The sequence below is a fragment of the Oncorhynchus masou genome, chromosome 1 (genome assembly GCF_036934945.1).
Source record: "Oncorhynchus masou masou isolate Uvic2021 chromosome 1, UVic_Omas_1.1, whole genome shotgun sequence".
Lineage (NCBI taxonomy): Eukaryota > Metazoa > Chordata > Actinopteri > Salmoniformes > Salmonidae > Oncorhynchus > Oncorhynchus masou.
Window position 1 is genome coordinate 25,655,022 of NC_088212.1, and position 17,143 is coordinate 25,672,164.

General features: G+C 43.4%; 1 protein-coding gene across 5 annotated transcripts; it reads left to right on the plus strand.

The window, feature by feature from the left end:
- Nucleotides 1-2,269: 2,269 nt before the first annotated feature.
- rflna (refilin A) lies at nt 2,270-16,877 on the plus strand. 5 transcript variants are annotated; one of them, XM_064966993.1, is made up of 4 exons: nt 2,270-2,368; nt 3,266-3,492; nt 15,283-15,392; nt 16,460-16,877. In XM_064966993.1, the coding sequence occupies exons 2-4, from the start codon at nt 3,277-3,279 to the stop codon at nt 16,791-16,793; spliced, it is 660 nt and encodes a 219-aa protein (XP_064823065.1). In that variant the 5' UTR covers nt 2,270-2,368; nt 3,266-3,276; the 3' UTR covers nt 16,794-16,877. The 5 variants fall into 5 exon arrangements, with proteins under 5 accessions (XP_064823065.1, XP_064823057.1, XP_064823049.1 ...); XM_064966985.1 differs by lacking the exon at nt 2,270-2,368 and adding an exon at nt 2,685-3,001; XM_064966977.1 differs by lacking the exon at nt 2,270-2,368 and adding an exon at nt 2,685-2,855.
- Nucleotides 16,878-17,143: the final 266 nt, after the last annotated feature.

Below are 17,143 nucleotides of genomic sequence, written 5' to 3' on the forward strand. Positions count from 1 at the left end.
TACTCCCACAGCACAGCCCACACTTCCTGCCACAGTGAACACCTGACTACTCCCACAGCACAGCCCACACTTCCTGCCACAGTGAACTCCTGACTACTCCCACAGCACAGCCCACACTTCCTGCCACAGTGAATTCCTGACTACTCCCACAGCACAGCCCACACTTCCTGCCACAGCTCCACTCCATCACAATAACACTAAGATGAAAACAGCCATAAGAAAACAAGATAACATGTGTGCAAGCTTAAAATGCATTCAATTAATTACACATTATAGATCTTAGACAACAAAGCAAAGCATAGATTTATGATAGTTTTATAAAGACCTAAAAAACATAATTCATGATTTCCTGGGCATCTGCTGTAATTACCATGGAGAGCTGCTGAACCATCAAAGACTCAATCAACTTCCCCAGACACACACTCCCTCCTCTGCAGCATTGTGTATTTGTGCTCTGATTTCCCTCTTGGCAGGGTTGATGTTGGTAAGAGTAACTGGGGAACCTTCAACAAGGGTTCCATTCTTCATCCTGCTGGGCTGTGATGACTATCCTGTCGGTTAGACTGAGCTCGGGTCTGCTGTAGCTCCATACTCATATAGTTACTGGGAGTCATACAGCATTCCCACCCTGTCCCCACCCAGTCCTGAAATATATGGGGCAAGACATTCTTACGAGACACACACACACACACACACACACACACACACACACACACACACACACACACACACACACACACACACACACACACACACACACACACACACACACACACACACACACACACACACACACACACACACACACACACAATTTGAAGAGAAAATAGGTTGTGTCAAACTGTCAGGTGCTGGCATAAGATGCTAAATGCAAAAGCATATTCAAACTGAACACTATATGTTTCCAAAGGACTAGCATTACTGTTGGAACACTGATTTTATCAATGTCATCATACAAATACTGTACTTACTCCACAAAATACATTTGTGTTGTTTCTTCATCTCCACCCATCTATAGGCCTACAGAGTCCAATCTCACCATGCTGCTGCTATACATTTGTGACTTGTACACTGTGTATTTACAATCATTGTGGCACTAATCTATCTCCATACGTCTGTGAGAAGAGTGGATAGGCATTTCCATTGAATAATATACACTCCCCTCTAATCTGACTCTAGGGGACTGGCCAGTGTTTAATGGCATTCTTGATATTTGCTCCACAGTAATAGAGAACAGCAACAGAACTCAAAAACGTATGGTATAGTATATAATGTACTGTATAATAACAACAACCCAAATGACCTATACACTGAGTGTACAAAACATTAAAAACACCTTTTTCCCTCAGAACAGCCTCAATTATTCAGGGCATGGACTCTACAAGGTGTCGAAAGTGTTCCACAGGGATGCTGGCCCTTGTTGACTCCAATGCTTCCCACAGTTGTGGCAAGTTGTCTGGATGTCCTTTGGGTGGAGGACCATTCTTGATACACACAGGAAACTGTTGAGCATGAAAAACGCAACAGCTTCGCAGTTCTTGACACAAACCAGTATGACTGGCACCTACTACCATGAGACACTTAAATCTGTTGTCATGCCCATTCACCTTCTGAATGGCACACAGACACAATCCATGTTTCAATTGTCTCAAGGCTTAAAAATCCTTCTTTAACCTGTCTCCTCCCCTTCATCTACACTGATTGAAGTGGATTTAACAAGTGACATCAATTTGGGATCATAGCTTTCACCCGGTCAGTCTATGTCATGGAAAGAGTTCATAATGTTGTATGGACTCAGTGTACATTAGATTGCCACAACAGTTTTAAATGACAGTTCATTATACATTTTAAAGGCATGAAGTTAACATAACACAATTGATTTGAGCCAAATTGAAAGATCAATTATTTTTTTGTAGTAAATTCCATGGCTTATTGTAGCATATATGCTATTCATTCAACACATTATCTCTCTATTGTATAGCTACACTCGCAATATTCCCACTTTCCCTGATTTACTGAGTTATTAAGCAATAAGGCACGAGGTGGTGTTGTACACCAATATACTATGCACGACGCTTCGCAGAGTGCCCGGATACAACCCTTAGCCATGGTATATTGGCCATATACCACAAACCCCGAGGTGCCTTATTGCTATTATAAACTGGTTACCAACGTAATTAGAGCAGGAAAAATACATGTTTCGTCATACCCGTGGTATAAGGTCTGATATACCACGACTGTCAGACAATCAGCATTCAGGGCTCGAACCACCCATTTTACAATAAAGTATCATAGGGCGGCAGGTAGCCTAGTGGTTAGAGAGTTGGACCAGTAACCGAAAGGTTGCATCGGAGCCCGAGCTGACAAGGTAAGAATTTGTTCTTTTTGTTCTATATATATATATATATATATATATATATATATATATATATATATATATATATATATATATATATATATATATATATATATTTATATAAATAATAAATGTAACCTTTATTTAACTATATATATATATATATTATATGTAATAGTGTAGTATCAGTCACAGAGCCCCAACTAACCTGGGAGAAGCAGTGCGGACGTGGTCGCCCTGTCGACTGTGCCTGGAACGGATCCAGATCATCAGGGCTGGATTGGCTCCAGGTGGAAAAAAAAGCTGGCAGGCACATTGAAGAGGGACCTCTCCGAGATCCGACTGTTCAGTTCAGCACAGAGCAGACAGTCGGCGTGTAGCTGCCAGATAGACTGCTGCGTTACAGTGGGATAAAGTCATATTGTTTAATATGACTTCCATTGCTTTCTGGAACGTATTTGAATCCGGAATGGACGATAAAGTGACAATATAATTTCTGGTTAGTTGTCAGGGAGTTTCTGGAATTTTCTTTCAGTTTCTTACTTGTCAATTGTTAATTATTTGAGAGTATTTGTTTGGGATGACATACTGTTTACCGACCGTCTGATGGAGATAAAACTGTTAGGCTATAATAACAAATCAAAGGTTTGTGAATTCGGGCTAAAGCCTACAGGCACAGCGTGCGATTAGTTTGTGGCAAATAGAAGTTATGGTTTTATAATGTAATGACAATATTCTAATATTATTTTAAAATGTGTTATTTTAGAAATATGTTTTGAATGAAGAATTTGAACAGGGATTGCCCATCTCCGAATGACGGGATTTGTGCGCATTTTGAGTTGCAGTCATTCAAGAAAATTGGTTGGCTCGTCATCGCCTTGAGTGACTTTGCCTGGTTTTTGTTTTGAGCTCTCCCAGAAATGGTGGGGCACCTACATTTACAAGCTATGGATGACAGTCTGGAAGGAAAGAATCGGGAGGGACTGCTTGACAGTCCGGATTCGGGACTCCCTCCGAGTCCAAGTCCGCCCTTCTATTCGCTGTCCCCCGTTCTGCTCGAATCGCGCTCCGGGAGTTGTACGACGCCAGTCGAGAACCACGGATACTATAAAAAGGAAAGCAAAGAAGGCAAACTGGTAAGCAACAGTTGATAATGTGTTTTGATAGCTTTACAAGTGCGGCACATTGTGCGCAACAAGTGCGCAATTCTGAATAAATAAAAAAACGGAAATTGTTTGAGCAAGACAAGAAGGAATTGCAACTATGTACCCTCCGATTGACTTTATTGTTAAACCATGTGTCCGTCATGGTAGTATGTAAACTGTTTTGTTTTGAACAGATACATGAATTTGCACATTTCTTACTCCTAAACATCTGGTTTTCATCTTACTGTTGGCATTTCACTGGTTCAGCGCAAAGGCCTAGACATTTTCTGATTCAGTATTATCATTAGAAATCATACCGTTGAATTAATTCTGACAAGTCTTGATGATTGCTTGGATGCAGGATCATTAATCTCAAACAATAATAAGCAAGTTTATGGATAAATTACTGATAGGCCTCAGATCAAACATCTAGGATCTGATCATCCAGTCCTATAGGCATCTAGGATCTGATCATCCAGTCCTATAGGCATCTAGGATCTGATCATCCAGTCCTATAGGCATCTAGGATCTGATCATCCAATCATTAGGCATCTAGGATCTGATCACCCAGTCCTATAGGCATCTAGGATCTGATCATCCAATCATTAGGCATCTAGGATCTGATCATCCAGTTCTATAGGCATCTAGGATCTGATCATCCAGTCCTATAGGCATCTAGGATCTGATCATCCAGTCCTATAGGCATCTAGGATCTGATCATCCAGTCCTAGGATCTGATCATCCATCTATAGGATCTGATCCATCTATAGGCATCTGATCTGATCACCCAGTCCTATAGGCATCTAGGATCTGATCATCCAGTCCTATAGGCATCTAGGATCTGATCACCCAGTCCTATAGGCATCTAGGATCTGATCATCCAGTCCTATAGGCATCTAGGATCTGATCACCCAGTCCTATAGGCATCTAGGATCTGATCACCCAGTCCTATAGGCATCTAGGATCTGATCATCCAGTCCTATAGGCATCTAGGATCTGATCATCCAGTCCTATAGGCTAAGTATTATGTGTTATAATACTTGTAGGTATTATGTGTTATAATACTTGTAGGTATTATGTGTTATAATACTTGTAGGTATTATGTGTTATAATACTTGTAGGTATTATGTGTTATAATACTTGTAGGTATTATGTGTTATAATACTTGTAAGTATTATGTTATAATATAAGTATTATGTGTTATAATACTTGTAAGTATTATGTGTTATAATACTTGTAGGTATTATGTGTTATAATACTTGTAGGTATTATGTGTTATAATACTTGTAGGTATTATGTGTTATAATACTTGTAGGTATTATGTGTTATAATACTTGTAGGTATTATGTGTTATAATACTTGTAGGTATTATGTGTTATAATACTTGTAGGTATTATGTGTTATAATACTTGTAGGTATTATGTGTTATAATACTTGTAGGTATTATGTGTTATAATACTTGTAGGTATTATGTGTTATAATACTTGTAGGTATTATGTGTTATAATACTTGTAAGTATTATGTGTTATAATACTTGTAGGTATTATGTGTTATAATACTTGTAGGTATTATGTGTTATAATACTTGTAGGTATTATGTGTTATAATACTTGTAGGTATTATGTGTTATAATACTTGTAGGTATTATGTGTTATAATACTTGTAGGTATTATGTGTTATAATACTTGTAGGTATTATGTGTTATAATACTTGTAGGTATTATGTGTATAATACTTGTGTATTATGGTATAATACTTGTGTATTAATAATACTTGTAGGTATATTATGTGTAATAATACTTGTAGGTATTATGTGTTATAATACTTGTAGGTATTATGTGTAATAATACTTGTAGGTATTATGTGTAATAATACTTGTAGGTATTATGTGATATAATACTTGTAGGTATTATGTGTTATAATACTTGTAGGTATTATGTGTTATAATACTTGTAGGTATTATGTGTTATAATACTTGTAGGTATTATGTGTTATAATACTTGTAGGTATTATGTGTTATAATACTTGTAGGTATTATGTGTTATAATACTTGTAGGTATTATGTGTTATAATACTTGTAGGTATTATGTGTAATAATACTTGTAGGTATTATGTGTAATAATACTTGTAGGTATTATGTGTTATAATACTTGTAGGTATTATGTGTTATAATACTTGTAGGTATTATGTGTTATAATACTTGTAAGTATTATGTGTTATAATACTTGTAGCCTATATGACTGGATGAAATAAAACCAATGGTGTAGCTTTCTCTCATTTCTGTGTTAAAATCGATTAAATTGTTTGTGGTGATTTGGTCATTTGTTATAATTAACTATTCACTGCAGAAACACCAAGAGAAGCAGTGTCCAAAACACCCTCTCTGTTAATGTTCCATGAAAGGGATAAGCATCAATCTGGATATGTTCTTGCCTCTTGACTGAACATTTAACAATACTTAAGAGTCAATGAGGAATCTTACAGGAGAGTCAGAGCGCATATCAAACATATCTCTCTGTCTGTCCCATTCATGATGGAATAGTTTGCAAGTTCATTGGCAAGCCCAGGGTTGAAGTGACCCATAGAAACAAACAGAACTCTAGGTCAATGTGTTAACACTCTAACCCTTTGAGTGTGTGTGGTGGTAGCAATGGAAATGGGCGAGGGGACAAAACAGAGTATGATTGTGATTATCTGATTAGTTCCGTGGGTCTGTTGTGGTCTCCATTACTGACAAGTCTCAGGTTAATGCCCTCTAGTCGACCATGCTTCTGCTCATGCAGAATATTACACTATAACCTGGCGTTACCCTTTCACTGCAGCCAATGCCAGCTTGGAAACCAGACAGCCAATATAGGCACATGCTTCGGCTTGAAATCCCAAAAAAATAGATAGTGTGAATTGGGCCTCACGCCTGGGAGAGGACGCAGATTTGATTTATTATTATTTGATTAAGAAATGCAATTTGTGTAATGTTGGTTAGAAATAAAAACAGTTGTATCAATCGTTTGCTGTGATTTGAGTGAAGTGTAGTAATCCCACTGAGGAACAAAGGTAATTTATATTTAAAAAATTGTTACCAAGGCACTCTTAATTTAACTATCAAAGGAACATGTTCATACAGGTCACGATAGCATTTATGTGTGCTTTTAGAGGGAAGCCAGCAGCCAACTTCACATACAGTACAATACAGTAGATGGGAATTGCGTGACACTGGTTTGTTGAGGCCTGAAAGGGAGCGATATGGTCCTAATCCCCTGGATGTGGGGATTGGTGGAGCTCCCCTGCTTTGTGGTTTCCCCTCAAAACAGAAGCTTTGATTGGGGCTGATTCCTCTTGTGGTTCCAATACCTTTAATGGGATTGCATATGTATGGAAAAAATATATATCTTCCATTAGAAAAGGCTGGCAAAGCATTTTTTTTTTTGGGGGGGGTTTGAGCTATTTTCTTTTATATACAGTATGTGAATGCTTGGCACTGGCAGTAGGCAGACATGCTTGGCACTGGCAGTAGGCAGACATGCATGGCACTGGCAGTAGGCAGACATGCATGGCACTGGCAGTAGGCAGACATGCTTGGCACTGGCAGTAGGCAGACATGCTTGGCACTGGCAGTAGGCAGACATGCTTGGCACTGGCAGTAGGCAGACATGCATGGCACTGGCAGTAGGCAGACATGCATGGCCCTGGCAGTAGGCAGACATGCTTGGCACTGGCAGTAGGCAGACATGCTTGGCACTGGCAGTAGGCAGACATGCTTGGCACTGGCAGTTGGCAGACATGCTTGGCACTGGCAGTAGGCAGACATGCTTGGCACTGGCAGTAGGCAGACATGCATGGCCCTGGCAGTAGGCATACATGCTTGGCACTGGCAGTAGGCAGACATGCATGGCCCTGGCAGTAGGCAGACATGCATGGCACTGGCAGTAGGCAGACATGCATGGCACTGGCAGTAGGCAGACATGCATGGCACTGGCAGTAGGCAGACATGCATGGCACTGGCAGTAGGCAGACATGCATGGCACTGGCAGTAGGCAGACATGCTTGGCACTGGCAGTAGGCAGACATGCATGGCACTGGCAGTAGGCAGACATGCTTGGCACTGGCAGTAGGCAGACAAGCATGGCACTGGCAGTAGGCAGACATGCATGGCACTGGCAGTAGGCAGACATGCTTGGCACTGGCAGTAGGCAGACATGCATGGCACTGGCAGTAGGCAGACATGCTTGGCACTGGCAGTAGGCAGACATGCATGGCACTGGCAGTAGGCAGACATGCTTGGCACTGGCAGTAGGCAGACATGCATGGCACTGGCAGTAGGCAGACATGCTTGGCACTGGCAGTAGGCAGACATGCATGGCACTGGCAGTAGGCAGACATGCTTGGCACTGGCAGTAGGCAGACATGCATGGCACTGGCAGTAGGCAGACATGCTTGGCACTGGCAGTAGGCAGACATGCTTGGCACTGGCAGTAGGCAGACATGCTTGGCACTGGCAGTAGGCAGACATGCATGGCACTGGCAGTAGGCAGACATGCTTGGCACTGGCAGTAGGCAGACATGCATGGCACTGGCAGTAGGCAGACATGCATGGCACTGGCAGTAGGCAGACATGCTTGGCACTGGCAGTAGGCAGACATGCATGGCACTGGCAGTAGGCAGACATGCTTGGCACTGGCAGTAGGCAGACATGCATGGCACTGGCAGTAGGCAGACATGCATGGCACTGGCAGTAGGCAGACATGCTTGGCACTGGCAGTAGGCAGACATGCATGGCACTGGCAGTAGGCAGACATGCTTGGCACTGGCAGTAGGCAGACATGCTTGGCACTGGCAGTAGGCAGACATGCATGGCACTGGCAGTAGGCAGACATGCTTGGCACTGGCAGTAGGCAGACATGCATGGCCCTGGCAGTAGGCAGACATGCTTGGCACTGGCAGTAGGCAGACATGCATGGCCCTGGCAGTAGGCAGACATGCATGGCACTGGCAGTAGGCAGACATGCATGGCACTGGCAGTAGGCAGACATGCATGGCACTGGCAGTAGGCAGACATGCATGGCACTGGCAGTAGGCAGACATGCATGGCACTGGCAGTAGGCAGACATGCATGGCACTGGCAGTAGGCAGACATGCTTGGCACTGGCAGTAGGCAGACATGCATGGCACTGGCAGTAGGCAGACATGCTTGGCACTGGCAGTAGGCAGACATGCATGGCACTGGCAGTAGGCAGACATGCTTGGCACTGGCAGTAGGCAGACATGCATGGCACTGGCAGTAGGCAGACATGCATGGCACTGGCAGTAGGCAGACATGCTTGGCACTGGCAGTAGGCAGACATGCATGGCACTGGCAGTAGGCAGACATGCTTGGCACTGGCAGTAGGCAGACATGCTTGGCACTGGCAGTAGGCAGACATGCATGGCACTGGCAGTAGGCAGACATGCTTGGCACTGGCAGTAGGCAGACATGCTTAGCACTGGCAGTAGGCAGACATGCTTGGCACTGGCAGTAGGCAGACATGCATGGCACTGGCAGTAGGCAGACATGCATGGCACTGGCAGTAGGCAGACATGCATGGCACTGGCAGTAGGCAGACATGCATGGCACTGGCAGTAGGCAGACATGCATGGCACTGGCAGTAGGCAGACATGCATGGCACTGGCAGTAGGCAGACATGCTTGGCACTGGCAGTAGGCAGACATGCATGACACTGGCAGTAGGCAGACATGCATGGCACTGGCAGTAGGCAGACATGCATGGCACTGGCAGTAGGCAGACATGCTTGGCACTGGCAGTAGGCAGACATGCATGGCACTGGCAGTAGGCAGACATGCTTGGCACTGGCAGTAGGCAGACATGCATGGCACTGGCAGTAGGCAGACATGCTTGGCACTGGCAGTAGGCAGACATGCTTGGCACTGGCAGTAGGCAGACATGCATGGCACTGGCAGTAGGCAGACATGCTTGGCACTGGCAGTAGGCAGACATGCTTGGCACTGGCAGTAGGCAGACATGCTTGGCACTGGCAGTAGGCAGACATGCTTGGCACTGGCAGTAGGCAGACATGCTTGGCACTGGCAGTAGGCAGACATGCTTGGCACTGGCAGTAGGCAGAAATGCTTGTCACTGGCAGTAGGCAGACATGCATGGCACTGGCAGTAGGCAGACATGCTTGGCACTGGCAGTAGGCAGACATGCATGGCACTGGCAGTAGGCAGACATGCATGCACTGGCAGTAGACAGACATGCATGGCACTGGCAGTAGGCAGACATGCTTGGCACTGGCAGTAGGCAGACATGCATGGCACATGCAGAAGACTTGACAGGCAGCATATCAGATGAAAGGAGGTTGTCAATGGAGGGGTGAGCAGGTTCAACAGTATCTCCTTGGATAGACATTTATTTGTATCGCAGTCAAACTCCTGCTTTATATTCTGGTTATTAAATGGTTTATTACACTGTTATAGCTTCATATGGGGGAGGCTGAGAGTCCCTCTCACCAGTCAGTGTTCTGGCCCAGTCAAGGAGCTCAGTCAGCACTATAACTATCCCTGCATTAGTGTATAGGACAGAAAGGAGACTCGTGTTGTGAGTCATCAGGTGCTTATTCCAGCTTTAGTGTTGATATTGATCGTGATGCTGGAGTTTGAGGACATCTACTATACTCAGTCAGAAGTTTACTGTGTGATGATGATGATGATGGGCAGAGTTTTTCCTTACTCCAGGCCCTCGTGATCTACCTCGAGTGTATGAGAGAGTTGCTCTTTGTCTGAGTGTGTATTGTACTGTATGTGGTTTTATGCTTAGCTGCACACCAGGTCGACTAGGTGGGTGGAGAAGTGCTTCCGGGAGAATGAGTTCCGTACGTGTGCAGCTGCCTTGGTACTGTAGATTAGGGATTAACATTTTCCCGGGGATCTACCAAATTTCAATACGGGGAATAATTTATATTTATCCCGAAAATCACGGGAAATACCACAAAAATTGGAAGTGCCCATTCAACGCCAATATGTGGTTACTATACCAGGGTTCTCGCAAAACAAGATAGTCACTGCGCAACATCGCCGTCTTGGCTGCGCCACTGTGTAAATATTTCACAGCAAGTGAAACTGATGGTAACGATAGAGTAACTTCGATCGCCAATGACATGGTTGTGAATTGCGAAACAGGCCGTTCATAAATTCCCGAGCGTTATCATGTTCCTAAATTAATTCAGCGCCTTTCAGCAGTAGGCCTAGGCTACTGCATATGGACAAAGAGCGCGCTCGGGACTCACAGAGCGCACCCGGAGTAGGCTATAGCGTTATCGAATCATACAAACTTTGTAACCGCAGTCAAATAAAAGTCAAATGACCAAGCTTGCTAGATAACCTCCAACGAATGACAGAATATCTCCTATTTGGTAAAATCGAGTTAATAATTATACAGATCAGCTCATAAATAACGGGGACATGAAGAGAGGCCATTGTTTAAATATCAAGGTATCTTAATTAACGGGGACCAACTCAAAAAAAAAATATATCTACTCTCATATCGTTTGGTGATCACACATTCTCTACCAAAGCTCTCATACAGTGGGGCAAAAAGTATTCAGTCAGCCACAACTTGTGCAAGTTCTCTCACTTAAAAAGATGAGAGATGACTGTAATTTTCATCATAGGTACACTTCAACTATGACAGACAAAATGAGAAGAAAAAAATCCAGAAAATCACATTGTAGGATTTTGAATGAATTTCTTTGCAAATTATGGTGGAAAATAAGTATTTGGTCACCTACAAACAAGCAAGATTTCTTGCTCTCACAGACCTGTAACTTCTTATTTAAGAGGCTCCTCTGTCCTCCACTCGTTACCTGTATTAATGGCACCTGTTTGAACTTGTTATCAGTATAAAAGACACGTCCACAACCTCAAACAGTCACACTCCAAACTCCAGTATGGACAAGACCAAAGAGCATTCAAAGGACACCAGAAACAAAATTGTAGACCTGCACCAGGCTGGGAAGACTGAATCTGCAATCGGTAAGCAGCTTGGTTTGAAGAAATCAACTGTGGGAGCAATTTTTAGGAAATGGAAGACATACAAGACCATTGATAATCTCCCTCGATCTGGGGCTCCACGCAAGATCTCACCCGTGGGGTCAAAATGATCACAAGAACGGTGAGCAAAAATCCCAGAACCACACGGGGGGACCTAGTGAATGACCTGCAGAGAGCTGGGACCAAAGTAACAAAGCCTACCATCAGTAACACACTACGCTGCCAGGGACTCAAATCCTGCAGTGCTTAAGACAGTACATGTCCATCGTGAGATTTTGAGTGAAAACCTCCTTCCATCAGCAAGGGCATTGAAGATGAAACGTGGCTGGGTCTTTCAGCATGACAATGATCCCAAACACACTGCCCGGGCAACGAAGGAGTGGCTTCGTAAGAAGCATTTCAAGGTCCTGGAGTGGCCTAGCCAGTCTCCAGATCTCAACCCCACAGAAAATCTTTGGAGGGAGTTGAAAGTCTGTGTTGCCCAGTAACAGCCCCAAAACATCACTGCTCTAGAGGAGATCTGCATGGAGGAGTGGGCCAAAATACCAGCAACAGTGTGTGAAAACCTTGTGAAGACTTACAGAAAACGTTTGACCTCTGTCATTGCCCTACAAAGGGTATATAACAAAATATTGAGATAAACATTTGTTATTGACCACATACTTAGTTTCCACCATAATTTGCAAATACATTAATAAAAAATCCTACAATGTGATTTTCTGGAATTTTTTTCTCTCATTTTGTCTGTCATAGTTGAAGTGTAACTATGATGAAAATTACAGGCCTCTCTCATCTTTTGAAGTGGGAGAATTTGCACAATTGGTGGCTGACTAAATACTTTTTTTGCCTAATTGTTACCAAATATCCAAACGGAGATCAGTGAAAACTAAAATATGACATTGATTGATTTATTTATCCTCTCGAGTCCCCACGGCTTGTCTCAAAATAGCTTGATGGCGTTGTCCCAATGAAAACGGTGCTGAAATGATAATCTAGGTGACCACACATGACTATTACTAATAATTCATATAACGGTTGGATATGAGTTTCAGTATAAGCAATAATTTGATACATGCCTTCAATTGTATTAGCCTACTTTATTCCAATCTTTTTCTAATTAGTTGATCATAGCTAAACTGAGTTTTTCTCACCACTTTTTCTAGGCCTAATGGCTGTTTCCTTGTCTCTACTCTACAGTTTAAATCAACATAGTTTACTGTTTTCTAAAAATCAGGCTTTTTTGGGGGGTTCGGTCTCATTTCATTTCTGTTATGTTGGACCAGGCCTGGGCTTCAGCTCAGGCCTGGGCTTGGGTAGGACCGGGATCACATTTTCAGTTCTAATGAGAACTCTAAACTGCATTCGGGTCTTGTGTGCAATCCAGCAATGTCAATTATGCATGTGCTTTCAATTTATGGCGACTTTGTGTGAAGTATATATGCTAGGCTAAAGGCTTCCATGTGACAACCTGTTTTGATAATGTGCTCTGTGTGTGTTTTGTGGAAATGCTGTAGTGCGACATTGGGTGAAAATTTAATTTCCCTTGTCATTAAATTTCTTTCGGGAAATGTGAAGAGTGGTCCCGGGACAGTCCTGTGATTCTGGTTGCCAATGTTAATCCCTACTGTAGATAGAGGAGCCCCTAGGCTGGAGCCCACCTATTATTCACAAGTGTTTACACGTTCAAAGGCTGCCAACATATTCATTCCCCTGGAAAAACAGCAAGGGAGCTGTTCCTGCCAGAGCACAGAAGACATGCCAATCACACTCGTTTCATTTGATGATGCCAGCAGCACACAGTGGAAAATTAATGACTTTGCAGATGAAGGTAGATTTACAGGGATTAACAGCAATTAGGGTAGCATGGTTATTGGTTACACTAGCTCTCATCTGAGTGAGAGTGATATACTCAGCAGAGCTGAAGTTGCAAGCTGGGGTACGGTACAGCCTATAGAGTGAGTTTTTGTCCAGTTCCGATTAGGGGGTTTGGGTAAAACGAGCTGTGTGCTGCACAGTGATTTGAGTGGCAACTCTGCTGTGCCCTTGGCCTGTTCTGACCTGTCCCAAGAGCAATTGTATGGGTTTGGAGAGACATGTGCAGCCAAACCTTAACATGTGACAACTTTCCTCGATCTACACTTTGTAATGACAGAGAGAGAAAGAGAGCTGGTGGGAGCAGAATGATATAGCTGATTCAGGAAGTTTGTGTTTGGAGAGATCCTGTAATTGCACATAAGTGTTAGTTGGACGTCTTGGACTCACAGTGAAAGGTATTGTCTGGATGGTATTATGACTAGATATCATCCCCGCATGCCGCTGGGCTCAGACAGCAGCACTGTATAGACTTGGCAAAGGATTTACAATTTGCTAATTGGTTCCAGAAGCAGTAGCTACAGTGTAGGGGTTTGCGCCTATGACTTTATTGGTCTCTAGGCAGACGGTGGGACAGGACAGCAGAGTCCCTATGCAGAGGCCTTCTCATAGGGTCTTTCCTAGTCAGAATGCTGGGTGTAACAGGTGAACCAAGTCTGGTTCAGACTAGACGGTATTTCACTCTCTGATGACATGGTCTAACCTGTTTGTCAGACTCAGCCGCATGTGAGACATTTTTTTTAAACCTTTATTTAACTAGGCAAGTCAGTTAAGTTCAAATTCTTATTTACAATGAAGACCTACTTGGGAGCAGTGGGTTAACTGCCTTGTTCAGGGGCAGAACAACAGGGTTTTACCTTATCAGCTCAGGGATTCGATCCAGCAGCCTTTCAGTTACTGGCCCAATGCGCTAACCACTAGGCTACCTGCCGCTCTAACCACTAGGCTACATACTCTGATGAGATGCATACAGTATGTACCATAAGGTTGACAACACTGACTACAAGGCTTCATTCATTTACAGTCAATTGAAATCAAATTAACCGAAACATGTATGTGACCTCTCTGGGACAGGGTTTGTTGTGTAGTGCAGACAGACAGATAGACAGTAGCCTCTCTCTCCTGTCCTGGTCAGCCTTGTCTGCTGTTGGCTGGGCTGGTGTGTGTGTCTGGACTGGTGGCTCTCTGTTGGGTTGATTTAGTGGAGGCAGCAGAGCGGTTCTAATGGCTTGAGCAGGTGGAACAGGGACGTTTCCCAGGTTCAGGACACAAAGAGGTGGAGGGACACTCTCAACTAGCCCCCTCAGCTACACAACAGGCAGACATGCTGGCTGGCTTTGTAAGTTCTTTCAGAAGCATAACCCTAGGCTGCTTGGGGGCTCAGTAAAAAGAGATTGACAGCTACTGTAACAATTCATATGGCCTTGTCCCACTATGTAATTATGTGAATGAAAAAAGTAGTGGTGTTTTATTTGCTACTTGTTGCGTAGACATGCATCACAATTTCCTCTATCTCGCCAGGCTGTGTTCATCTATTGTAGCTGTGTTGTGTGAATGCTGGGGGAGATAACACAGGACTCCTCATGTGAGTTCCTGTCCTGTTATAGGTGGATTCAGAGCCTGCATCTTTGCCAGCTAAAGAAACTGTTCTCTGTATTAGGTAGAGAGCACTAGTAGTGGGATCTCACAGGACAGTCTGTGATGACACCTACTCTTGACTGTAGAATGGATTCTGCCAGCACACTTCCCTTACCTGCCAGCTTACTTCCCCTCACCACCAGTAGGTTCATTTTTATACATTAACAGGGGGTAAAGTGATGGATTTATGTGAATGGCCTGCCTAATCTCATACCTCTATCCTCCCCTAGCTGCCGTACCTTCTCCTGAACTCAACGGGGACGGACCTGAAGGCACGCATGTACCCTGTGTTCTTTGGGGAGAGCATCGAGGTCAACCCAAAACCTGAAACAGAGATCAAGTGAGTGATCCTTCACCAAACTACATACAGAATGGGTTGCTATTAATAGTAGGGCTGTGACAGTCATGGAATTTTGGATGATGGTAATTGGCCAGCCAAATGACCGCGTTCACCGTAATAACCGCTCAAATAGCATTTCTTTAAAAGAATATCTATATACGGTACCAGCCAAATGTTTGGACACACCGACTCATTCAAGGGTTTTCTTTATTTATACTATTATCCACATTGTAGAATAATAGTGAAGACATCAAAACTATAAAATAACACATATGGAATTATATTGTAACCAAAAAAGTGTAAACAAATCAAAATATATTTATATTCTTCAAAGTAGCCACCCTTTGCCTTGATGACAGCTTTGCACACTTTTGGCATTCTCTCAACCAGCTTCATGAGGTAGTTACTACATAATTCCATGTGTTATTTCATAGTTTTGATGTCGTCACTATTATTCTAGAATGTGGATAATAGTAAAAATAAAGAAAACCCTTGAATGAGTAGGTGTGTCCAAACTTTTGACTGGTACTGTGTATATATATTTTGACATACAGTACATTTTATACTCTGCTACTGATTGCATGTGCTGCCATAGAAATAGAATGAATAGAACAAGTGTCCCCATTTAAGTAAATGATGGCATAATGGGTGGACTGGTGACCATTGCAAAGTAGGAAGTAAAAGAAGGAAGTGTACCCAAATTTGTTGGAATCATCTCAACTGACATTACAAAAAAAACATTCTCTTGCATGAGCCACATCAGTTAACATCACAATACCAGGCAGCGATTGCAAGTGTACCTATGAGTTTAAAAGTCAAATTGCCACACGAATGCCCGGCCGTCTGGTCTTAAGTCAGTTGATCGCCCCTCCCCCCCAAAAGAATGATGGTCTTCATCCATAACCGTCTGTTACAGCTATACAGTAATTGTGGCAGCCCGACTTAATAGTGCCATCTAGTGATCAGCTTCTATACCAATTACTGCTTAATCTATTACTTAATGTTTGCCCTTCAAAGTACTTTGGTACTTCAATACTTAATCCAATGTCTTTGGTTCTACTCCCCAGGTGTAACTCTGAGGTGAAGTACGACTCAGACAAGCACTACCGGGACCAGGTGTACTGCGCTCCTGTTCCAACGGTGACGTCCTACAGCGAGACGGTCGTTGCCATGCAGAACTGCACCTGGAGGAGTTACAAGTCACAGGTATACCTAGAGCCGCGCCAGAGGCCCCTGCACTACCAGAGCACCACCATTGTGTACCCCAAACACGCCAAGAACACTTACCGCACCACGCTCAACTACAACGCTACGGGCTCCCAGCGGTGGTTTGTCTCCACCGTCCAGCTGGAGTCCAGTGAGGACAGCAGCCCCTGCATCATCTATACAGAGGACCTCTAAACCTGATGCCTGCCTGGCTAATCCTACTGTTATGGAATGGACACACACACACACACACACACACACACACACACACACACACACTACATAATGTATTAGGGGTACTGTAGGGGAAGTACAGCAAATCACATAGGCCTTTAAAGAGCTGCACTTCATGGTTCATTATTTGTCTGATTGAGTTGAGCCCTTCCAGTCTGTAGCCTCCTCTGATAGCTGAGCATGACCAGTTAAGGCTTGATGGTAGCATGTTACACATCTTGTTGGACTGTCAATATGTATTATAGAAATGACATATTCATGAATGCTCAATAGGGAAAAAGTGTGAATACACAGACAGACTCATGAAAAGC

Excerpts from the sequence above, each read along its gene's own strand:
- rflna (XM_064966993.1), top strand. The coding sequence starts at position 3,277 with ATGGTGGGGCACCTACATTTACAAGCTATGGATGACAGTCTGGAAGGA. Across the intron at positions 3,493-15,282 it reads AAAGCAAAGAAGGCAAACTG|CTGCCGTACCTTCTCCTGAA; the intron begins GTAAGCAACAGT and ends ATCCTCCCCTAG. Across the intron at positions 15,393-16,459 it reads AAACCTGAAACAGAGATCAA|GTGTAACTCTGAGGTGAAGT; the intron begins GTGAGTGATCCT and ends TCTACTCCCCAG.